The 25,574-nt window shown below is 34.7% G+C and overlaps 1 protein-coding gene and 2 long non-coding RNA genes across 6 annotated transcripts; 2 read left to right on the top strand and 1 right to left on the bottom strand.

Annotated features, from left to right (window-relative positions):
* Positions 1–6,341: 6,341 nt before the first annotated feature.
* Positions 6,342–12,229, bottom strand: LOC146916529 (uncharacterized). 4 transcript variants are annotated; one of them, XR_015015112.1, is made up of 3 exons: positions 11,716–12,229; positions 11,157–11,396; positions 6,342–10,761 (listed from the first exon to the last, which is right to left on the bottom strand). It is a non-coding gene; the product is annotated as an uncharacterized LOC146916529 (long non-coding RNA). The 4 variants fall into 4 exon arrangements; XR_015015111.1 differs by having other exon boundaries at positions 6,449–10,761; positions 11,799–12,229; XR_015015110.1 differs by lacking the exon at positions 6,342–10,761 and having other exon boundaries at positions 10,904–11,396.
* Positions 12,230–13,459: 1,230 nt separating this feature from the next.
* On the top strand, positions 13,460–19,547 carry LOC146916528 (putative fructokinase-7). Its single transcript, XM_085718587.1, has 7 exons — positions 13,460–13,703; positions 16,325–16,533; positions 16,840–17,052; positions 17,140–17,337; positions 17,488–17,628; positions 18,405–18,521; positions 19,154–19,547. The coding sequence occupies exons 1-7, from the start codon at positions 13,679–13,681 to the stop codon at positions 19,289–19,291; spliced, it is 1,041 nt and encodes a 346-aa protein (XP_085574713.1). The 5' UTR covers positions 13,460–13,678; the 3' UTR covers positions 19,292–19,547.
* Positions 19,548–23,383: 3,836 nt separating this feature from the next.
* On the top strand, positions 23,384–25,536 carry LOC146916527 (uncharacterized). Its single transcript, XR_015015104.1, has 5 exons — positions 23,384–23,483; positions 24,002–24,108; positions 24,387–24,573; positions 24,687–24,769; positions 25,294–25,536. It is a non-coding gene; the product is annotated as an uncharacterized LOC146916527 (long non-coding RNA).
* The last annotated feature ends 38 nt before the right edge of the window (positions 25,537–25,574 follow it).

Raw genomic sequence — 25,574 nt, 5'->3', positions numbered from 1 at the left:
TTTTAAAAATTTTCAAGTTGGTCCCTTACGTTTTGAAAGTTTCAAGTTAGTCCCTTATGTTTATTTTAGTTTTCAAGTTGGTCCCTTATGTTTATTTTAGTTTTCAAGTCGGTCCAAAACATAAGGGACCAACTTGAAAACTAAAATAAACATAAGGGACCAACTTGAAAACTAAAATAAACATAAGGGACTAACTTGAAACTTTCAAAACGTAAGGGACCAACTTGAAAACTAAAATAAACATAAGGGACCAACTTGAAACTTTCAAAACGTAAGGGACCAACTTGAAAACTAAAATAAACATAAGGGACCAAACATGCAATTAAAAGTGTCTTTATCAGTGTGGCATTAGGAGCGCACCAGCTGTTTGTATGTTAAATAAAATTACTTAATAACCCTCTAGTTGTCTACGCAAGTGTGTACTATATGTATATTAACTACATATACAACTGTTTTTTTTTCTAGGAAAACTAAATATACAGTTATTAAAAATAGAAGTTAGTTATGGTTTATTTTGCTAATCAATTGTTTGTTAAAAAAAAATGCTTATCTTTTGTTATATTAGGCACAACACCCACATACATATAATATAGAACATTGGAACCCCCTAATTACTTTGGTTACTCACAATAGCCTCTAGAATAACTAACCTTAAACTAAGTAAAAAAAAAGTTATGATTCCCATATCATACTTTGTCTTGAAGTGCTTAAATGGGGTAAAATTTTCAAGGTTAACTAACATTATTTTGTATGATGAATAAAGGGAATCCCAAAGAAGGAGAAGAAGACACAGTTGTACTCAAAAATAATCCCTGTAATTCTGCTGCCATCTGCCTAGTAACAGCAGGTAGAGGGGCCAAGCTATTTGTTTCATCAAATTTATGATTTATGTTTTTCAGATGAATCATCAAAGTCCGTACTTTTATATAATTTCATGCAACTAAAATTAATTCATTAAAAAAATGCAGCTAAAATACTTTGTACTTTTGATAGTGTCAGCTTCATATTTTAAACTCTCTCAAAAATAAAAAATAAAACTTCATATTTTAAAGAATTTATTAATAGTTAGTCTTGATAAAGTTACACCATCTTTGTAATCTTAACTTGTGATGTAGCATCTGAAATCATCTAGGTGATTAGGTAATATTATTATTAAAGTCATTCCTATTGGGGCTCATTGATAATATTTGTTTTTATTTTTATTTTTTATAACTGAGTTAATTTGAGCCAAGGGTCAAAGAAATTAGAGGATAATATATTAACCTAATAATTAATTATTAATATTTATTTTGTCAAAAAAAATTAATTATTAATATTTATGTTTATAAGAAATACGTTTTTTTACTACAAAATAGTTTAATTGAGTTGAATTGTAGAAGGTGACCGGCTTGAGTAGACATGTCAAATATCATATGATATTTAATGAAATATTTATCAAAGAGATTGTCACATTGACGGTAAGAGTTAAACTAATACCTTCTCAATCACTCTTTAACTACATGTGCATATTTTTATAAGTCAACTTTATTAAAATATGAGCATTTATGGTACTCCAATCCGCTATATCAATGTGGATTTAATTCCCATGTAAGCATTCCAATAGAAAACCATCATTTGAAAAAGCAAAGATTGTCTACCCTCTTTATATTTGAACCATCATATCATATATATATATATATATATATATATATATATATATATATATATATAATTGCTTACAAGTGAAAAAGTTATGGTGAAAGTTTCGGCGTGTGAAAAACATAATACTCGAGATATTTGTATATGTTAGAAATGCTAGGAACACTCTCTCTAACACCCACTCTCCTATTGGGTGAAATACATGTGGGTCTCACAACTTTATATGGGATCCATTTCCAAAGTGTGGTACTCACATGTGTTTCACCTAATAGGAGAGTGGGTGTTAGAGAGAGTGTTAGAAAGAGAGTGTTCCTAACATTTCTCTTGTATATGTATACCCTTTTCTTCAGAGTTCAAGTCGACAACATTGCATTTCCGATATATTAACCACCTCAATCCTTTCGTGAACATTCATTGTTTTGTCTATCTTTAAAGGAGTTTTGTTGGGTTGAAGACTTTGAATGTTATTTATAAACTACATTTAATCTTGATTCTCAAATAATGTAAGAACTTTTTGTGTATCGTTAGCGACATTGGGTGTTGTTTATGAATTACACTCAATCTCGATCCTCAAATAATGTGAGACTTTTTGGTATTTTGGAGAGTTTCCCCCAATTGAGGTTAAGAGCTAAAGAGTTTGTATGTCCTCAAGCATGACGTAGGTTCGACCTCTATCCGATGCACCAATGATTCCACGTCAAGTCTAGAAAAAGATTTTATCAAAAAAAAGTCTAGAAAAAGATATATTATATATGTGCATCCATTTTATGACAACTTTGGAACTCATATACTCACATGATGTTCCTTTCCTCTCTCTTCTTTTTTCTCTGTCCATTGATTTTAACCAATAAAAAGAGGGAAGAAAAAAAAACAAAGTAGTCATCAAATATATGTACAATATCACTACTGCTAGAAAAATAGATTTTTGACGAATTATTGAGTCATCACGATTTTATCATTTGTAAAAAGCATCTCATTAATTTAAAAAAATGTGAATAATGATTATAAACTAAGGATTTGTTAAGAGTCCTACTTTAGATTATAAGTGGGAAGTTCTCTTATACAAAAGGACTTAGAATAAATGTCTAGAGAGAGAGTGAGAGAGTGTGGTCTGGTGAGAGAGCGTGGTGGTTATTCCCATCATCACCGGGAACAACCGCGTCGGTATTCACCTTCACCGGAAGTAAGGTACTATAGGGGGGAAGGGGGCCAAGCAGGGTGCCACCATATGGGGGGGATGGGGGTTACTGGTCTGATGTGAGATCGCGAAAAGGGAAAGCGCAGGAACAGGTGGCCAGGCAACGGGATAGGCTTCGGGAAGATCAGCGTCACGGAAGGTCAAGGGTTCGTCGTCAGAGACAGTCTAGGGTTAGGGCTCAATTTCACTCGTCAACATGGTATGATACAGAGGAGGATTTTGACCTAGGTAATCAGGAGATTTTGAATGATGGAAGGATTGTTGTCCGGTACAATAGACCAACTAGGGTTAAGGATCGAGATGGCCTTACTTATGCAGATAGTCATGTTCTGGAACCGCGACATCCATTGCCATACCAACAGGACCAGAATGCGACTAGGAAGCAGCGTATTGCACTCTCACGTCTTGATACAGGTCGCGGTCAGCAGAAGCAGCCAGTGCACAGTTCACGTTCACATTCACATATCAAGGTATCAGCTCGCCAAGATCAGCCTAAAACGGTTACTCCAAACTTTCTCTCTTTTTATTTCACAAACGTACCGCATGATATATCTTATATTACTTTGAGGCAAGGGTTTGAGGTGTGTGGTGTTATGAAAGACGTTTATTTGGCAAGGAAACAGAATGTCAATGGTGGGGTGTTCGGTTTTGTGAGATATGGGAATGTGAAAGATGTCGATAAGCTGTTACAGGCGATTAATAATGTGTGGTTTGGTGACTGGAGGGTAGTGGCGAAGGTGGCTAGTTTTGATAGGTTTGGAAACAAACATGGTGGAGATAAGGATCTTGGAGAGGGAGGAAAATATATTGAGGGAGAAAAAGGAGAGTTAGAGAGTCGGAAGGGTATTGAGGGAGAAAAAAGTAAGACTGTTAATGACGGAGAGAAGAGGAAAGATGGTGGTTATGCGCAAGTGGTACGTGGGGAGGGATTGGGTGAAGCATTGGAGACTTATAAAGGAGGGAGAGTTAAGGAGGTAGCAGAGGTGGTGAAAGAAGGAAAGAAGCTTGTACCGAAGTATACACCATCGGAACAAGATGTTCTTTGGGCTCGTAAGGGAGTGGTGGCTACTGTTTTAAATGGAGAAGATATTCCTGTTATTCAACATCGAATTTTTGATGCTGGCTTTGATAAGTTGTCAATTATTCCTATGGGAGCTGATAAGGTACTTCTTCGTAGGGAAGATGAGGGAGATGTTCGTAGTTTACTTTCAGAAGCTGCTGATTTTTTCATACTTTTTTCTCTAATGTTGTTAATTGGAAGAAAGATGTGATTGTCCGAGATAGAGGTGTTTGGGTGCGGATTTATGGAGTACCATTGCATGTGTGGAATTTAGAATTTTTCAAATTATGTGTTTATGATATTGGTCGACTGTTGAAGTTGGACGATTTTACTTTGAACAAAGAGCGGTTTGACTACGCACGTGTGTTAATTTCTATGTCATCCTTGAAAATTATTAACACGGGCGCCAAGGTTATGGTGGAAGGTGATGTACTTGATTTTACAATTGTTGAGGAGTGGGGGTTTGCACTAGGGGAGGATGCTTGTTTAAGTGAATTGGAAGAGGTGCAAACTGATGATGTATCCCATCAAGAAGATATTCAAGAAGAGGAGGCAGCTGATGGGGATGTTAATGCCCTTTTACACCACTTATCTGAGGAATGGCAGAGGGAAGATATGGTGAATGCAGCACGGCTATCATCATGTGCTAATGTGGGGAGTTCAAGCCAAGTGCAACCAGATCATAATGTTGCGCCTTCCTTGGAGGAGCAGTCTAATAACTCTATTTCTGGTGCAATATTTAGCGAAGGTATAGGCAGGAGGATAGGTTCGGCTGCTGGACAGAATCAACAACCAGCTGAACATGGTAATTTGAATCAGGTGCAATCAGAAAATAATGAAGTGCCTGAGCCTTCCTTGGTGGTGCAGTCCACAAAGTCTCTGATTGGTGCAATTAGGAGCGATGGTTCAGGTATGAGGAATGACCAGGGTGTTGGACAGAAACTACAGTCAGCTGAACATGAGGCTACACCGAATATTATTGTTGCTGGAGGGTGCCATTCTCGTCATATTTTTCATGGTGACGGGAGATCAGCAACACGTGCTTCATCTTGTCCTCCAGGTAATGCTCATTCAGCTTCTGCTGGCCCTTGGAGTATGGATTGGTTAGATAGGCAAAAACGTGTTTCTGTTAGTGATGTAAAACCATCTGAATCTAAATGTCATAAAGCATCCCAATCTGGTGTGCAAAGAGATTCAAGGAAGAAAGGTGGTGGACACATTCGTCATTGTGCTCGTAATTTGAAACGTATTGCAAGATTGTCGGAAGGTGAGCGTAAACAGGTTCTTCGTGCACTACGGAAGTCTCATCTGAGACGTTTAAAGAATTCAAAAATTTCGAAGAAAAAGGCAACTGACAAAGAATGTTCTTCTCAAAGTGATTCACAAGCGTCGGTTAGCAATGATTGGACAAATTGGTTGGTGCTTCACGGTAATGATAAGTCGTTGTCAGATGATGTTCGGGGGATTGGGAAGTTGGTGGGGTTGCATTATGACGGTGATAAAAATAATAGATTTAAGGTGTTGTCAGGGAAGGGAAGGAAAAAAACAGAGGGAGTTGGGAAAGAGGGTTAGGCCGCGAGGCCGGTGTGAGGGGGGGGGGGGGGGTGGTGTGTTGTGGTTGTGATGAAGATTATTTCTTGGAATGTCAGGGGTTTAGGTGGGTTTGAAAAAAGAAGGGAGGTGGGTCATTTGGTGTAGGAGAAAAAACCATTCATTTTGTGTATACAAGAAACAAAGTTGTCTGTCTTCGATAGGGTGGTGTGTAAGTCTTTATGGAATGAGCCTAATATTGATTACTCGTTTTTACCATCGACGGGTGCATCGGGAGGTTTGGTTACACTTTGGGATTGTTCGGAGGTGGAGGTTTGGGCGTCTTTACAGTTTGAGCATGTTTTAGGGATCAAAGGTCGCTTTGTGAAAACTGGTGAGGAGTTTACAGTGTTGAATGTTTATGCTCCGTGTGATACTCTTTGTCAACAAAACCTTTGGCATAATATTTCCTCTCGGTTGTCGAATATTTCTGATCATAAGGTTTGTGTGTGTGGTGACTTTAATGCGGTCCGGAGTGTCGAAGAACGCAAAAGTGCTGGAAACTCTAGTTCTCAAGCAGGGTGCAGTTTTTTCAACCAATTCATTGAAGATCTTGTCTTTGTGGATTTACCTCTTAGGGGTCATAATTTTACTTGGTTTCGGGGAGATGGAAAGTCTATGAGTCGTATTGACCGTTTTCTGTTATCGGAGAGATGGTGTTTGACGTGGCCAAATTGTTTTCAGTTGGCTTTGTCACGTAGGTTATCAGATCATTGTCCTATTTAGCTGTCCATTGATGAGGAGAACTGGGGTCCAAGACCGGTGCGCATGTTAAAATGCTGGGAGAATTTTTCTGGTTACCAAGATTTTGTCCACTGTTTTAGGGGCACCAAAATTATTATTTTTATTTAATAGTTTGTACTATGTATATGTATATATATCTTTAATTCGCTTTGATTAATTCTATTGAAAAAATATTTTTAGATAACTTCGATTATAAATGAATATTTTGCAACAAAAAATGCAAGAAGAAAAATATTTGAATAATTAAAAGGGCACAATTTATAGTTTCATCCAGGGCACCAAAAATCTTAAGGCCGACCCTTATCTGAAACAAAATAGGATTGGGATGAGACATAATGTCTCAGTGAGTTCTACCTAATCCTAGGCTATAGGTAACCTCGGGGAAAACCTAAGGTTACCATGTGTCTACAATACAACCATTCGGTTGATTTTACGTGTGTGAAACATGCTCACCTAAACGATCGTGGATACTAGTATCGTCATAAGGCTCTTTGTATCTTAACTTACAAGTCTTGTCTTATATCATACATGTTATGGCGTTCAAGGGAACCTAAGACCGCTACGTCAAGATACGATAGACGCATCAAGACCTAAACAAGAGTCATTCATAACATGGTCTTGAACTGGTCGATCGGGGAGGTACTAAGATCATCGACATTATATCTTGTCCTTGTATATAAACTTACACATGTCTCATAACATATCATAATCACATCATATCGTATTCATAGTCATTCATTACGTTAGAGGTTAGCGTGTAACAAACAACATTATCTTGGTTCATTTTACGAGGTGTATCGGGTCGAGTAACCCCGAGTACAATCCCTTACTTAACCGATGAATTCCTAGATAAGGTACATCGGACTCCTCTTAGAGCTATGTGGGCCTACCTTGCAGAGCGTATCCCGTCCCCCTAACGTGAACCTCTTGAAATCCCCCTTGGCGTGGATCGCAAGAGACACGACACCTACATGTTATTTATAGTCTTGTTCATACATGAAGAGCTTATACCTAACTTACTTGAATGATCACCACGAGTCCGAAATCTACTCGTTTAACGGTGAATCATCACTTGCTTATACTTATCAATACATGGCCTAACATACTAAGGTTTCATACTAACATACTAGTTCTTGACGATCTACATCGAGGCTCTATAATCTTCCCATCCTTAGGTTTATCGCTACCCGTACATAAACATACTTAAACTCTCTTGGGCCATTCTTGTCATATATGTTAAGATTGTCCATGATTTTCATTTCAAGAATCGTTCGATGTAATGTGCATTGATTTGATGATGTTTAGAGGTTTTTAGGTTGGAAAACATTGCGAGAAAAAGCCTCGGACGGCACTACAGGCCACAGGACGAGCCAACAAGCCAATTGGAAAGTTGGGAGGTCAGACCCAACTTGCCAATGGCGTGTGTGCTCTGGAAGAATTTTGCTATTAGCGAAAAATTCCGCTAATAGTGAGTTTCTTCGGGTTTGTAATGCAGATTTTGCATTTTAACCCCAAATTCATCAAATCTTGATCCTGCAACGCACACTACATGCCTAGCAACTTACATAACCATTAAAATACATCATGCATGACAATTTTAACATATGAGCAACAAGAATTGCTTTGGGTATTAAGATCCTTCTAGTGTAAGACCTAGTTATTTTCCATATTTCTCACTCAAGACTACATAAACCCATAGGTAGGAAATCTATCTATAGAACTCACCTTAACATGATTCTTAGCAACATGCATTCCTTGCATTCCAATCAAACCTTAGCTCTTGAATCAACTTGCATTCATGGCTCTTAGCTCACCAAACCAAACCCCAAAGCTTCAATCCATTCTTCTAATTGTTTCTTGCTTGTTAAGTCAATAATATCCATGCTTGATTCACCATTGTATGAACTATGGAATCTTGAGGGAAGAAGATTGGGGGAGGGGTCGCCACTTTTAGAGAGAAGGAAGAGAGAATCCCAAATCTTAAAACCTAGAGAGAAAACAACATGAAGTTATGAAGATTTTAACTCCAAACACCCTTATATACCCCCTTGATGCAAATACCAGAATGCCCTTCGTCTTAATCGTGTTTAATCTGATACTGATAACTGAACCTGTACTTAACTAACACTACATCATAAAACATTTCTCGTCGTAAATGAATTTCTTGAACACTCACCTCTGACACGTCCAATTGGTATAACTCCTATTGCTGACGAATGGGATATTACACTCTACCCCCCTTAGAGAAATTTCGTCCTCGAAATTTAGAGATCACTTACCAATCACTGTGACTAATACATGCCATCTCTAGTTTCAGTTACATGATGTCCGATCATACACGATCAAAAGGGTTTGAAGTATACTTCTTTCACCGAAAACATGCAATAAAGCCTGATTTAATCCGCATATTATCGGATACGATCCTTTCAATCCTTGAAATCTTCTCAAAACTTGGAATTATCTTAAAATGTTGTGGTCGAAACTTATCCTTGCTCAATCTCAACTAGTCGCCTCGGGTCCGTAGCCTACCCGCTTAACAGTAACTAATTGCACCACTATCCTTGTAATAATTGAAGCACTCAGGATTTGCCTTTCTATTGGGGTTCTGATGTATCTCAAGTTTGCCCTGCAGTGTTTACTTGCTGTTGAAGCATCTTGTTGTCCATGTACATACTCAACATATCCTTGTCACAACCATATTTGCCTACTGATGGTTTGTTGAATTGATACTTCGGGTGTACGAATAGGTCCACACAACTTGGGCACAATCTCATAACGATGAAAAATCTTGAGATAGTCTTAGGAAATTCTCCAAAAATCCCAACATAAATATGAATTTCTGGGTACTTATACAAACTTGTCATGGAGAAAACTAAATCAAACACGCCAACACATCTGATAGTTATTAACAAGTCTCTTAATTCACACATTCCCAAAATTTCTGACTTAGACCTCTTGCACTTGAATACCTTATCGAAATTCTGAATATTTTGTACGATCGCTTAGTGAACACTATATTGACGTTGTCAACTTTAACTTTACAATTCGGATCTAATACTTGAGTGATTCACCTTAAAATGGTAACTCCCAAAAGCATTCGACAAGGTTTAGCCCACTATCCGGAAACAACTTATACATCTCCATACTCTCGAGTGTCATGCCTTGTTTACTGATAACAATACTTGTCCGATATTTTTCTTTCGAGAAAACTTTAAGTATTAGCACATGGGTCCTTGGAATGAAGAGGTAATTAATTTTAAAGAAACACTATGAAACTGAGCCCGTGACAGTACTACAGAACCACGGGACGAGTCAATACATTTTGAAAAAGTTGAGCAACTCGCCCCAAGCTCGCCAATGACGAGTTGGCTCTAAATTTTGCACGCCTTAAGTGAGTTTACTCACTTATGGCGTGTTTCATCAATTTCAGAGATGCAAAAATCGTGTTTTAACATAAATTTCAATCCCAAGTCCCCTAATGCATATCTTAACTCTAAGGGCCATAAAAATCAGGATTCGACAATATTATAGCGAGTATCGTTATCACTTAACAAGCATGGCATAAGAGGGTATAAATCTCATCGTACATAACTTAAGAATCGCGTCTTCCGTTGTAGTAAAACTCCTAACTTCAAGATGGGTCCTTCTATATTCCTCTTTAACTTATATGTATATCTCAAACACACATTACCGCATAACCTAAATCATGTAGAATCCTTGACCCACATGTCGACATCTCCTTCCCTTGCTCCAAGAACACTGAACTTGAGTATTCAAAACTTCATATCCAGATAAGGCTCGAGTGTTATTAACTCTTCCTGAGTAGTACCTCCTTATTCGGATACTGGTTGCTACACTTGATGTCTAGGTCGTCACCCTGAGTCGCAAGAAAGAATCTTCTGAATCTTACATGCATTCCTCTTGTCTTAGTACATAATCCTTTCTTAACCGACTGACGATTCTTGCGCGTACTCGACATTACTAACTAAGCAACCTGATTGCCATACTAGAGGTGATTCCAACATCTCTTGACTTAGGTAAGGACACATCCATTAAATTCTTACCACGCCTTCTATCGACTATCCGAGTTTCATTATTTTGAACTTGATGCTTCAAACTTCTTACTCAATCCTTACCGATCAATCTCCATTGCGCCACTCTGATTTATCAGCTGGCCATAGACATAATCCGTTGAGACTAATGAATGTCACACTCTCTCTGCCACATGGTTCTCAATTTCCGGAGTTGTTCTTATGAATTCACATGTTCCGACTAAATGGAACAATCTTGTACTTCCCACTACTTCATAAAATTGAATCACATGGTAAACTTAACATGTACTCGTAATGCATTCCCTTCGACAACTATTACATACTTATTGGTTGCATTTACCTCCTAACATAGTGGTACCATACTTAAATTTTTCCTCGAGTAGTCCCGGTTCTTAGAACACGTCATAACTATTAGGTCGCTTTAAGAGAGCAATTCCTTGTTTCATGGTGGTGGTGGAAAAGATGCATATTTTTCCTTCCTGTAGCACGGATTTGGATAATAGGGATTAGAATCTAGTAATACCTTACTTTTGTCTGGAGAAATAGTTAAAGACAGAAGCTCATTGGAAAAACAACTATAACATAACAATGATAATGAGAGTAAATGAGAGGATGATATGATTTCAATAAATTATCTCACTATTTCATTGTCCATCAAGACTTTAAATACATAAGATGCATGCATAAAATTCATTACTTGTTACCTAGGACAAGAAATTTAAATCAAAATTCACAACTCATACCACTAGAAGCTTCTAGCTACAAAACCAGTTAAATAATGAAATTTAAACGAAATAAGAAATACTAATAACTAGATGTCACATTTTCACTCCTAATACTGTTTGTAAATATCCATTGAAATTGAGACCCTTACCTTCTTATGTATTACCCACAATGATGTTTTAGCTCTTGTTGCCTCGCTGTTCTTTGATTTTGCACCTATTTCTTCTTTCACATCTTAAGTTATTTGTTACGAAAAGAATGAGTCATCTTTCATGAGGATATCCACTCAACATGGGAGTCCTTCTACTTTCTGTAATCTTAAAAAAAAAAAACACTCACACTCTTTCCTTATGAAGTCCCATATTTGAATCAATTTTTGATCGAACTGCATCTGCACTTGTCAAAATACAAGAATGGGTCAGCCAATTTCTCTTTTGGGTAACCAAAAAGTGGTAAGATAGTTATCATAACAACGAAATACAACTTAAATTTATTGTGAATTATCTTATAAACTTATATGATAACTTCTAAATAGAGCAAATTATTTTCTTTAATTTTGGGAAAATAAATTGTATTAGGAGAAATTACAATGGAATAGAATCACAAAGAGCGACTCAATTGTATATAACGTATAAATAAATATAAATTTTATCTGAAGACAAATCACCAACAACCAACATAACAACACCACTATGCAACCCTTGGCAGACCTTAAAGTCAATGACGACCAAAAGGACAACCGGAGAAGGTTAGGAAGCATCATAGGCTTGTAAGAACGCTGCAAGGAACATACCGTTACAAACACTGTAGGAAACACATGGATCTGGAAACCCAGTATAAGTGACACAGACCCGTAACTCACCCACTATGAGCCACCTGCGCTGCATCGGCCACCGGAAACGAACAACAACCATCAACCGTAAACAATAAAAATCGCTACGATTCTCCACCGAAAACAAATAAAGATCGCCACAAAATCTGAATATGAGGAGACAAGAATGACTCACAGAACGAGATCAAACCCCCACGTACGAACCACCAACGCATCCACCAGAAGAGTTGGTGTCGTAGTGGTGCGTATGGCGAAACGCCAATTATCGTGCCACCCACCACCGCGTCTACATCTTGAAAAGGAAGGGTTTGGATCAAGGGGATAACGACATCAAGAAGTGAAGAGAAAAGAAAGCTCAATCGGAGACGAGGAGTGAGAAGGAAGGGTTCGACAACCTAATTTTACACTGACACGTTAATTAAATCTTAAGGAAAAAGTAGTAATCATGAAGAGTAATTGTACATCTATTTTATTGTATTTGGTTATAATGCATTATTTTTACTAGTATCAAGATGGGCACTAATGTGTTCACATTTCTGCTTTTTATATTGTGTATAATTGTATGCTTATTTTATTATATTTGATTATATTTTTTTCAATATACTACTATCAAATAAATATTTAAGTTACATTGTTCTTAATATTGTAATGAAATCATTTCTATTATAATAGAATTTAACATACTTATTTAACTAAATGTTTAAATAATTTCACACAAAAGATGAAATTTTGATTAGAATAGTTTAAATGAATGATAAGTTATAAGATAAAAATCAGCTCAAAATAATTTATTCCTTTTTTATATAGATAAAAATACTTAAATTCAAGGCTTTCTTTTATTTCTATATCTCTTTTCATCGCGTCACCAACATGATAGATCTATCACATCTCATTCTTTATGTTACTTCCAAGTTGTCAATCAAGTGGATGAGTGTTAATGAAATATTTTTCTTAGTTATTAGCTCTTTTTTTTTTCTTTTCAAAGTGGACAAAACAAAATATATTAACAAGATAAGTGATATTTGTACAAACCATTTTATGATAACTTTTGTGATAATTTTTTTTTATACTCACATTATGTTTTATTTTACTTTATCTTCATATTGCTTTAATGTTTGTGTTAATATCTTTTTTTCTTTATAAATTTATGACTATCTCATAAGTTGTCAACAAAATAATTGTTCAAATGTCGCATAACAAACCTCTTTTAAAGCATAAAAAGGTGTCCATATGTCTAAAGGGATTAAAAAATGACAAGTGTCTACATGAAATGCATCAAAACCAGCATGAAATGTGCAAAAAAACAACACGTTACTACTTTAGAAGAAGATACTTTGAAAAAGTGTAGGCAAAAAGTTGGAAAAACATAATACTCCCTCCGTTCATAAACGAGTGTCACTTATGAAAAAAAATCGTTTTAAAATGAATGTCATTTGCATTTTTAATACAACTTTAATTTTTTCTTTCAACTTTACCCTCAATAAATACTCTAATTTTTTTCCCACACAATCTTAAATGCAACTTTAAGTTTGTGTTTTTCTTATAAAATAAGGGCAGTTTAGTAAAAATGTTATGTCTAATAATCATTTTATTTCATTTCTTAATCCGTGTGTCGAAACTTTAAACGACACTTAAAAGTAGTAAAAATCTGTGTGCTACGTACGTTGTTGAATTTCTCTGTCTCCTTTCATTCATAAATATTATCATCTACCCTTTTCGGTCCATTAATTTCTTCTTTATTCAAACAACAACATAGTTATTTATAGCTTTTTTCTTATTGTTCTGAAACTTTTTTTTGTTGTTGTTACAAAATCAAACACCACCTCCATTGTTTTTTATTAATGGCTCACTCTAATACCCCATCAGGTTTTTTCTTCTTTCTCTTTTACTCTTTTTTTTTTTTTTTTTTGTGTTTGTTTTTGTTTGAGAATTTTAAGGATTTTATTTACCTATGTTGGAACTAGAAATTTAAGACAAAGTTTGCATCTTTGTGGGGTTTTGGATTATGGGTTTTGATGAAATTTGTGATTTGTTTCACAGAATCTGATTTGAGATTTGAGAATTGCTCTTCTCCCATTTAGAATTGCTCATTCCCCGTAAAAAAAGCCGAGCGTGAATTAACTTGTATTTTCAACGTGAATTAACTCACTTAGATGTATTTTTCAGCTTGAGTTAACTCACGTAGGACGAGAATAAGCAAAAACAAATGGGATAAGACGAGCAATACGCTTGAGATTTTTTTCAGAGTTTTGTGCTGCTGATTTGATGTGTCCTTTTTTTCCAGATTGGGCCACAATACATGTCACCGGCCCAATAACGCATAATCCTAGCTAGATTAGGGACTATATTACACTATAGTTAATCAACATTAGTTAGTTGATAGGTTAACTAGAGTTAATAGCTTGGTTAGAGTTAAGTACTCGAACATAAACAACTGGAGTTAGTTGATTGGTTAACTAGAGTTAATAGCTTAGTTAGAGTTAAATACTCGAACTAATATCTATATATAGGAACACTCATTATAGCATTTCTATTATGTTTTATCAATCTATATCGTGTTTGATCATTATGATCTTCTTCCCTATGATTCCATGATTCATAATAGACCACAAAGGATCTCTCGTGCGCTTGGCCGCACAAAAGGTCATCTCTGTCGATTAGGACTGTTGAGGTAATCTCCAATGATCTCGCATTTGTTGTTGGGTTTCATGGGAACGGTTACATTTGAGCTCTCCTATATAAAGGTGGCTGCGCGCCATCGCATGGACAAGTTACACATTTTTCACCACTTTCACTTACTCTTCTATTGAGTTCTCTCTAGAAGCTCCCTGTAATATTGTTGGAACCTCACCGGAGAAATACCTCTGCAGATTTCTCCTCTGCCGTGAACTAGGATAGCTCCGTCGCATCAGAAAACCATTTATACACTTTACGTTGATTGAATATACAGTGATCCGGTATACACCAGATCACGTCAACATGGTGAATGTGGCCTTTCTTTTGTCATTACTAGTCTTAAAATTTGTACTATATTTCCTTTAGCAGTTGATATGAAAAATTTAGTTCGATTTTAGAGGAGGGTGGGGCTATGAAACAATGACACATACACTAGACACAATACTGGCACATCATGTAGTTACACGTGGTAGTCAATATCAACCACTTATTTGATTGAGATTAGAAGGTTCAAATTACAGACTCAGTAAATCAACTTTAATAATCTTAACTATTGATTTGAGATTAGAGGGTTCAAATTACACGATCAGTAAATTAGCTTTATATGATCTTGACTACCGATCCTGCATTAGTGGCAAAAATGCGAGTATCTGGAAATTGCATTGATTGAACTAATGATGCATTTGATGGTTCTGTTCGTTAACAGTTTATATGAGAACATGTTTATGGTTGTTGTTCTAGTTTAAATGAGTAAGCATACAAATGTTTTATAGACGACAAAGGATCTCCCGTGCACTTGGCCGCATAGAAGGTCATCTCTGTCGATTAGAACCGTTGAGGTAATCTCCAATGATCTCGCATTTGTTGTTGGGTTTCATGGGAACGGTTACATACGAGCTCCCCTATCTAAAGGTGGTTGTGCTGTGCGCCATCACAAGGACAAGTTACACATTTTTCACCACTTTCACCGACTCTTCTATCGAGTTCTCTCTAGACGCTCCCTGTAATATTGTTGGAACCTCACCGGAGAAATACCTCTGCAGATTTCTCCTCTGCCGTGAACTATGATTGCTCCGTTGCAACGGAAAACCACTTATACACTTTACGTTGATTGAATATACATTGATCGGTATATACCAGATCACGTCGACATGATGAATGTGGCCTTTCTTTAGTCATTGCTAGTCTTAAAATTTTTACTATATTTCCTTTTAGCAGTTGATATGAAAAATTTGGTTCGATTTTAGAGAAGGGTGGGGCTAGGAAACAATGACACATACACTAGACACAATACTGACACATCATATAGTTACACGCAGTAATCAATATCAACCACTTATTTGATTGAGATTAGAAGGTTCAAATTAAACAATCAGTAAATCAACTTTAATAATCTTAACTATAGATTTGAGATTAGAGGGTTCAAATTACACGATCAGTAAATTAACTTTATATGATCTTGACTACGGATCCTGCATTAGTGGCAAAAATGCGAGTATCTGGAAATTGCATTGATTGAACTAATGATGCATTTGATGGTTCTGTTCGTTAACAGTTTATAGGAGAACATGTTTATGTTGGTTCCTCTAGTTTAAATGAGTAAGCATACAAAATGTTTTATAGTATGACTCTTACAGGTATGATGTGTTAAATTTTGACTGAATTCGCTGCAATTAGATTGTTACTAGCTACGCCAACATCGAAAGCGTATACGGTGTTCGATACTGTGTCAGTGTTTCATAGGTTACTAGCAACTAGTAAAATGTTGTATACCATTGTTTATACTGGTTAAAGCTGCTGCGTTTTTGCAGTTGAATCCAATGATCTTAGAAAAGAAGACCATAAGGAAACAAGTTCACTGGTTGTTTCCTTCGGGGAAATGTTGATAGACTTTGTGCCAACTGTGGGAGGAGTGTCGCTTGCCGAGGCACCGGCTTTCAAGAAATCTGCTGGTGGAGCTCCTGCCAATGTTGCTGTTGGTATATCCAGATTGGGAGGTTCATCTGCTTTTATAGGCAAGGTATAATTTTAAATAAGTTTATGTTCATCTTCCTTCAAGATTTTGTTCATGTTTCAAAACTGAGATTCTCGATTAGTTCTATTGTATAGTGTAGTCGACTATTTTTTTGTGTCAAATTTGTGTAGTCAAACACTTTTCTTTTGTCATTTGATTTATTATGACTTGAATCTTGAACTATTTTGATGTTCGTATATGATTCATAACAAGATTCAATTCATGACTTAAAAATAGGTCTTCGAATTCACAATTTGAAACTAGATTTGATATTGAAAATCATATCTTATTTCCTTATTATTTGTGTATTAGGTTGGAGCAGATGAATTTGGTTACATGTTGGCTGATATTTTAAAGCAGAACAATGTCGATACTTCTGGCATGAGGTTTGATGCCAATGCAAGGACTGCATTAGCTTTTGTCACACTTAGATCCGACGGTGAGCGTGAGTTCTTGTTTTTCCGGAATCCAAGTGCTGATATGCTTCTTCACGAATCAGAACTTGATAGAGATCTCTTAAAGAAGGTATTTTGAATTTCATTTGTTTATTTCATGAAATGCGGTGCAAGACCTATTGTTTAATTTCGGATTTTGATAACATCAATTTTTCAGGCAAGAATTTTCCATTTTGGCTCAATTAGTTTAATTGATGACCCATGCAAATCAGCACACATTGCTGCTATGAAGATTGCCAAAAGTTCTGGTTGCATTCTCTCATACGATCCAAATTTAAGATTGGCATTATGGCCGTCTGCCGAGGCTGCTCGGAATGGCATAATGAGTATATGGGATCAAGCCGATGTCATTAAGGTAAAGAAATTATACACATGATGTTGTGGCAGTATAAAAAAGTTTATCGTTTTTCCTATTGAGTTTAATCAGTAAGCATTGTCACGGTAAAACAAATTACAGCATCATTCAATCATAGACCTGATGTTGTATTTTTTTATGTATGTACAGATAAGTGAGGAGGAGATTACATTTTTGACTGAAGGTGATGATCCTAATGATGATGATGTTGTTTTGAAGAAACTTTTTCATCGTAATCTCAAACTCTTAATTGTTACCGAAGGTTCTAAGGGTTGTAGATATTACACAAAGGTATGCTTGCTATATCAATTTGAATATGATGTCACATGTCTTGTTGGATGCACTTGTGTGCACCGACAGAGACAATGAGCTTGGACATGACTCTTTACCACGTCAAATCAGTAATAATTTGCGAAAATGCAAATAATTGAATGTCATCAATGTGTCAGTGTTGTGTCAGACACCGCACCTATCACAACTTCAATCTAAAGAGTCCGTCCTACTATTAGTTATCAGATCTCAAAACAGTGGTGCCTAAGGTGTTGTTTGGATTAGCTTTTGAATGAAAATAAGTTTATGATCATTGACGTACGAAAAAGTCCTTATAAGGTTGTAGATGCCTATTTCAGGGGAAGTTAAATTAGAAAAGATTTGAAAAAATTGAGATAAGAAACTAATTTCATCTTTTGTGAGAAACTGATAGTAAAATAGTTATTGTAAAAATAATTTAATATAGTAGGACAGACATGTTCAGTTGACTTATTTGAACATATCTATTGGCATAAACACTTGGAAGACTACACAAATTTCAGTTCATAACCTACGACATATCTTACGACATGTTCATAACCTATTTCAGTTTATTTTCATAAACTCTCCAGGATAGCTTATGAAAATAGCTTATAACTTACATGAAACAATTTGATTTTTTTTTTTTTTGACAAAATTTGAATTTATTTTATCTTGTTATAAAAATAGCTTACACATAAACACTTTTATGACAAGCGCTTAATTAAGCTGTCTATCCAAACATGGGCTAATAATTGTGGGGCCAAATTTCTATGCAGGAATTTAGAGGCAGGGTGGGAGGTGTTAAAGTTAAACCTGTTGACACAACTGGTGCTGGTGATGCATTTGTTAGTGGATTTCTGTACAGTATAGCTTCTGATCCGAGTATTTTTCAGGTTTGTTTTTAATCTTCACTCATTTTCATAGTAGATAAAAATTAAATTCCTTATCTTTGTATTTGCTCATTTCAGCTTAACTTTCATTGATATTGATGCTGAAAATTGTACATACCTTAGTCAAAAAATATTTTTACTGGGGATTAAAAACCATAAATATCTTACTGTCCTCGTAAAAAAGAGTATTTTTACTGGTTTATAGAATCAACTCTTGATAATGGAAATAAAGATAAAGGAACTGAAATTGGAGATTATTTTTTTTTACAAATGGAATCAAATTATCATTTTCTGTCAAGGGAACATTTACATTATCAGTTTAATTATGCTCTTAACGAGTATACTCATATCTTTTGGTAAAAAAATAAAAACGAGTAAGCACATTTTTGCTTTCATAATTGATTTTAGCTTTGTGCTAAACTTTGTAGCTTTGTGCTAAACGAGTAAGCACATGAACGTATGCAAGCATAAATCAGGCTAAATTTAATTCACTTTTCGCAAGAATCAATTTTACAAAATCAATTTCATGTGTCGTTATGCTGTATAAGGGAGTTCTATTTAAAGAGTATGACTTATTCAGTTAACAATCATATCAAATCTTAATCATTCTTATGAAATTTATATTTTCTTGGCAGAATGAGAAAAGTCTGAAGAAAGCTTTGTATTTTGCAAATGTATGTGGTGCCATAACAGTTACAGAAAGAGGTGCAATTCCTTCACTTCCTACAAAGGAAGCTGTTTCACAATTCTTACTAGAAGCAGCTGTAATATAAAATAGTTGCATTTTTTATTTTATTTTATTTTAGTTTTTATGATTTGTCGAGCTATTGATATAGCTTAAATGATTCTAAGCTTGTCCAGTTTTTTTCCTTCCAAAATTAAAACCCTTGGCCTTGTAATTTTTTGTTATAAATTTGTGCTTGCAAGATTTTTTGTTCTTGTAACATATGAGGACATGAATTAACCTTTTAGTTTTTGAAGGTGCTCTAGAGTTGAGAGTAGCAGCAATAAAATCAAGGTATTCATCAATATAGTGAATTGTTATTCAAATGAAAAGAAATTTAATATAGTGAATTGTGATAGGCCTCTACACCCAACACAAAACTTTATTGAATTTCTATGATATAGACCAAATACGTAATTATAATAAATCATTATGTCGTAATTTGATCCACGTAGCTGATCCCAAATTGTCGGAAAATGCATGTTTGTTGTTTATATAGTCAAGGAATAAGTTAGACTTTGAAAATAACTACTATTTCGCATAATCTACTAAGAATCAGCTCAGACCATTCTCCTTTCTTGTGAAACTAGTTTCAGCAGAGTTTGAGATTAGTTGCCAAGGTTCTAATGCCTTAGCCCTCCTTGCTAAGTAGGTTTGAAAATCTTTTTCCAATGAGATCAACAATATTTTCTATCTTGGCAAGATAAGTAGAACCTGAAAATATTGTTGATTTGCTTGTACTAACTATCTGGACAGATGCTTGAGCATATCTAGTAAACAACTTGATCAGAGAATTGATGCAAGAAAGCTTCCCTTTGCAAAAAATCATTATGTCATCAACATATAAAGTATGAGAAGGAACTTGGCATCTAATAGTACCTGACATTAATTCAAGCTCACCATTCTAAATAGACTTTGAGATTCCCCTGCTAAGAACCTCTTCTGCAAGACAAAAAAAGCAAGGGGGACAAAGGGTCCCCTTGCCTCCACCTCTAGTACACTGAAAATATCCATGTTGGGATCCATTTATAGAAATTGAAAGATGAGTTGATTCAAGAATAGTTTTTATCCAGTCACAAAAGGTTTCACTGAGACCAAACTTCTTTAGCACATGAATTAGAAAGCTCCACTCCAAAGTGTCAAAAGCTTTGTATCATGTAAGTTAATTGCTTGTGAAGCTATATAAGTATGCAATCCTTTATGTTTCTTCCATGAATAAAAAACCCCTTTGCCCTCTAGAAGTTAAAACTGGCATGATTTAAGCTAACAAATAAATATATCATTTGACTAATAATTAGATAATAATTAGTATGATAATATCATCTATAACTATTAATAAAGGCAATACTTAGTTTTGGTGTAGCCTATTTTTACTTCCTAAAATACCCTTGACAGTTTGAGTTTGAATTTAATTAAGTGACATCCTTTCACGGTTACTAATATTCATATTCATAATAACTCCTTAAAACCAAATAGACCACTTGCATACTTCCTTTTCTTTCCTACTTTTTATTGAAGAACTTGGACTTCATGATTCATGATAGTTTATATTTGCCAATTACTAATAACAATACAAAGCGATAAAAGTCATCTAATGGAAACAACGGTTGATTGAAAAAGGTAAAATTACTTGCAGAAGAGGAAAGGAGGACATTGTCAAGTATGTATCAAAAGTTTAATATCTTTTAAAATCAGTAAATAATGTTTATTGCACAAAATTTACTTTTATAAGTGTAGACTATGTTTTCTATTGGGGGACTTAAAAGCACAACAATATGAGTATATGACAGCCCTTCACCATGATCATTTTTTTTCCACGCTGAACGGTTAGTACTCCATTTCTTTCGTTTTATTCTGATCCCATTTTTGTTATCTTGGTATTTGTTTTTGTTTGCTATCTTGCATTTTTGCTTATTGGTCTCTCAATTTTTTAGAGAATTGTTAACAGAATTTATGATGGACATTTATGGTTCCCTTTACCGTAAGTGTGTTTTTCCAAAATTAATTTTTCATACCAATTGGATTTTTAATCTGGAGACCAATTCTATTCATAGAGGACAGGGAACTTTAATCTGGATTTTTATCATTCCAATTCTATTCTTAGCAAGTGATCGTTATTACACTTGGTCTTGAAGAGACAAAGACAATATAAAGAAATAGGAAAGGAGTGGGGCATCAAGGCCATGTTTTTCAACGGACAGTTTTGCGATAGGGAAATGGGGACATTTTGGTGGCAGTGAAGAAATCACAAAGCAATTGGTGCAGGGGGGGCTAAGTTTTTAACCGGGTGATGGTGGTGGTCGTGCTATGTTAATGGCGCGGTAAGGCAGATGCGGTTACTAACAAAGTCATTCATGTTCTTTATTCTCTCTTTGAGGAAAGGTAGATACTGCTCTTCTCTCAATATAAGATGTCAGCCTTTTTGTTCGGGTTACATTTTTTTTATCTGTTCTTATTTGGTTTATTATGTCCATGGTAGCATACACACCAATCTTGATGAGGTCAAGATATTGGGATCACATGGTGCAGTGAAAATTTTATGGGGTCATCCTTCATTTCAATTGTAGTGAAGGTAATTTTCATTTGGTGAATTGCAATGCTAATTTATGTATCATTGACACTTTCGTAATCATATCTGGTGTCCGACACGTATCCATATTCGATGCAGACACAAACAACACATGTAATTACAATTAATCATGTCATCTTTTTAAATAATTATCAGTATTCACATGTTAATAATGTCTGTCTGTATGTGCTGATGCTTTGTAGAAGAAAATATATTTAATAGTCATTCCTAACTATATTCATGAAGTAACTTAAATGGTGTGTGCAAATATAGATTTAAATCAGTCAACTAAGTTAAGAGGCCATAATGCATTTCTGAACTGCAACGATAATTACCATCTCTTAACCACATTAATTTAATTTATTATCACTTTTAGAAAGAAAACTTTAAGTTATCCATATTAGCTACATTTTACCCATTTCATGTTTCATATTTGCCTTCTCCTTGCTTTCTTGCTTTGCTAGGATTGTTCATTTACTCCATTTCCGTTTATATAATGATCCTTATGAACATTGATTGGCATCCATAGTATAACTTCTTCGTTGTGAAATTTTGTTAGGAAATTTTGATTATGTAACTACTTTACTATAAGACTATGTGGTAGCTTTACGTTAGAAATATGTTTAAGAATGGGGTAACTCCTAAATTTGTTTAGATTCCCATCCTCAGTCTGCAATCTAAACGCAAACTTATGAGATATTTACACGAGATGATGGTATGTAGAGGGAAAGGCGTCAGAAACTGAGATAGAAGTTTACTTACTTTTTTTCAAAGAAACTTACCAACATTGAGTAAGACCACGATATTTACTTTCTTTTGAAAACATAAAAGTTATATTCCTCTAATTTTAATTTTAATTATATTTCTAACTAATTTCTTCTTTCCGTTCATTTTAGGAAATAGTGAAAGTGAATTGTCCATTGAAATGATCACCAAAGTCTTATAATTATTGTCATACTAATATTGATTATTCTCCGATTGTCTTCTTGCTTGGATATATTAAAGGTTTATAGTTTCGTTACTCAAGAGTTGTAGTTTTTTTAAATCAGAGCAAACTTGAGACATGGGACATTAGATAGCTGAAATTTTCAAGAGAAGGTGCACACACCATAAAACGTACACATGGTGAGGGAAAAGGTCCCCCCCAGAAGTAATGGCATGAAGATATTAAGGATCAAGTATTATGACACAATATTTCTTTAAAAAAAAAAAAGTATTATGACACAATATGGGATTTCCATTGATAAAATATTTAATTTTTTGGCGAACATGAATATTTTGTGTTGATTAATCAAAATTAATGGTGAATTACTACATTGTATTGAAGGTGAACATGTATCATGTTACCTCTCTTCAAAAAAAAAAAATGTATCATGTTACCTTTTTAATCAAGTTCGAGTTTTTATATCAATTACATGTAAGATCTTTCTTTTAATTCTGACAGTTTTGTCCAAGATATATCAAGAAAAAGTAAACAAACATTAAAGAAAAACATATTGTTTATGAGTTTCACAAATTAGCGCAGTAGAAAAAGCGGACAGACGGGCACGAGAGTGCCCGTCTGGACGCTAGTCTACGAATAAAGCATACTATAATTGAAAAATTGCTGAGAGGAAGAAACCAGTTTGTGCGCAGAGTGTGGAGGACCAATTCAACCTACTTCAACATACAGGTTTCTTACTTTCATTAAAATTATAATTGCTTGATAATTTTCTACATACAATCCACTTTCATGGAATCTTTTACAAATGCTTAAAAATTAAAACAAAACTTTCATGCATTCTTTCTCTTAAGAACATTGTTTGGCGTTTGCTTATCAGCATGAAATGCTTTCTTCTCTTTTGTTTCTTATTTCATGGTTTCTTTCCACAGAATTTTACATTGTGTGTTGTTCAATATGACTTGAATTTTTATTTGGTTACATGTTTGTGCCTCACTTTTACGATGTAAGTGAATAATCATTAATTAATATTTAGATTATTTAGAAAGTCCCTGACTGTTATAATTTAGGGAAGTACCTGTCTGTAAAGAGATACACTTCTTAATTTTCAATTTGAAGTCCAGTGCATGTATTTAAAACGGAACTTAAAGTACATTTGAAAAGACCATGAAACAGGAGTTTGAGTGCATGTTCAGGAATGCATGTATTTTACATGTTTATGCCTACTTAATTTTTATTTTCTCCAATAGGTCAGATATTGCAGCACAAAAAATTGTACTCCCCCTCCTCTCTACTATCTGTCATATTCTTCTCATAATCCGAGCACTAGGAGCGAATGCCAACAACATCAGCATTGGTAATTTATTATGTTATTTGACACGTTAATGTATGGGAAATTATGTTGTTTGTTGAGGGATTTTCTAGGAGTATGTATATTTGGAGTTTTAATGCACTTTTTATTTATAAATTCTTCAAAAGGAGTATATGACTATGGTGGTTTACCCCTCATTAATTCAAAATATTCTAAGAAGAAAAAATAAATAGGTGGAAGTGAAGTTAGTTACCATGTTTCAAAATCTAATAGTGTAACTTCCCTTTGACATGTAACATCTCTTTGAATTAAAACACCCGCAGAGATAAGGTGAGCGGTAGATATGGAGTTCAACATGATCACATTTTGGTAACGGGAAAATGTCACCGAAAAGGCGGCAACGCTGTAGAAGCAAATTGGTTGTTGAAATGTCCATCTTTCAACTAGGACATGGCGGTTGGTTGAGCGTTGCACCGTTGTAGTGACTATGATTATTAATCTTCTCTCTTGGTTACTTCCTTGCTCTCTGTGATTGATTTTACCTGTTTTGGATGCATTTTTAATTCGCTTTTGTTTGTTTTCAACAATTACATGGTAATGAATGTAACTATCTTTCTTTCCAGAGTGACAAAGCATTTGGATTGCATGGATAAATGAAAAAAATTGAACCTTAGCCATGGTGATTCTCATTTGATAAATTGCAAAGGTAATACACCCTTTTAATATAGTTTTTTTTTTTTTGACAAAACATCCTTTTCATATAGGTTAGAGCTTATTGTAAATCAAAATTTAATCAATAGGAAATGAAGTAACAGTGTAATTTGGTTTGTCAAAAGTCCATATGTTTTTTTTACAAACTCCTTATGTTTTTTTTCCCATTTCCATTCCGGAACAATTCTTTGGTGACTTTATGTTTTTATTGTTTTTTTTTTTTTGAATAATTTATGTTTCTATTGTTTGTTTCTTTTATCATGCTATTGTTTTAAGATGGTTACTAATTTAATTTGGCACGTGATCTAAAAATATATATTCTTTTTTTTTGTCTTCTACTTTTCGTTTGCCTTTGAGGGAAATTTACATATAGTGAATTTACATCGGTATTGTTGAGAGGCTTTATTTTCTTTTGCCTAAGAATGTTTAAAATTGTCTATATGTTTGTTTATGATTTATTTATTCTATAATTTATTTGGGGAAAATTTTGATTGTAATTCAACTTTTGTTTTCTATTAGGAAGAAAAGAGTTACTTCATGCAAATAGCTATAGTGAAGAGATCGAGGAAGAAGGGAAAGATTGGAACACAATTGAGTAACAAGATACTGTAGTAGAAGTGAGCGGGGTGCCAACAACAGTGACATCTCAAGACCCAAAACAAAAGAGAGCGGCTAGATCAATGGCAACAAGAGATCTTTGTTCATCAAGTTTATATCTAATTATATCATAAGCTATATATATACTAGATGGTGTTAAATAAATTATTTTTGTGTATGATATAATATATACTAATTCATCT

This window comes from Medicago sativa, chromosome 6 (assembly GCF_051527215.1).
Source record: "Medicago sativa cultivar Bolivia chromosome 6, Bolivia_mono, whole genome shotgun sequence".
Classification (NCBI taxonomy): domain Eukaryota; kingdom Viridiplantae; phylum Streptophyta; class Magnoliopsida; order Fabales; family Fabaceae; genus Medicago; species Medicago sativa.
Note: the sequence above shows the minus strand (reverse complement) of the source record. Positions and strands in the feature narration are given on the sequence as shown.

Excerpts from the sequence above, each read along its gene's own strand:
- LOC146916528 (XM_085718587.1), top strand. The coding sequence starts at position 13,679 with ATGGCTCACTCTAATACCCCATCAG. Across the intron at positions 17,629-18,404 it reads GTTGTAGATATTACACAAAG|GAATTTAGAGGCAGGGTGGG; the intron begins GTATGCTTGCTA and ends ATTTCTATGCAG. Across the intron at positions 18,522-19,153 it reads CTGATCCGAGTATTTTTCAG|AATGAGAAAAGTCTGAAGAA; the intron begins GTTTGTTTTTAA and ends TTTTCTTGGCAG.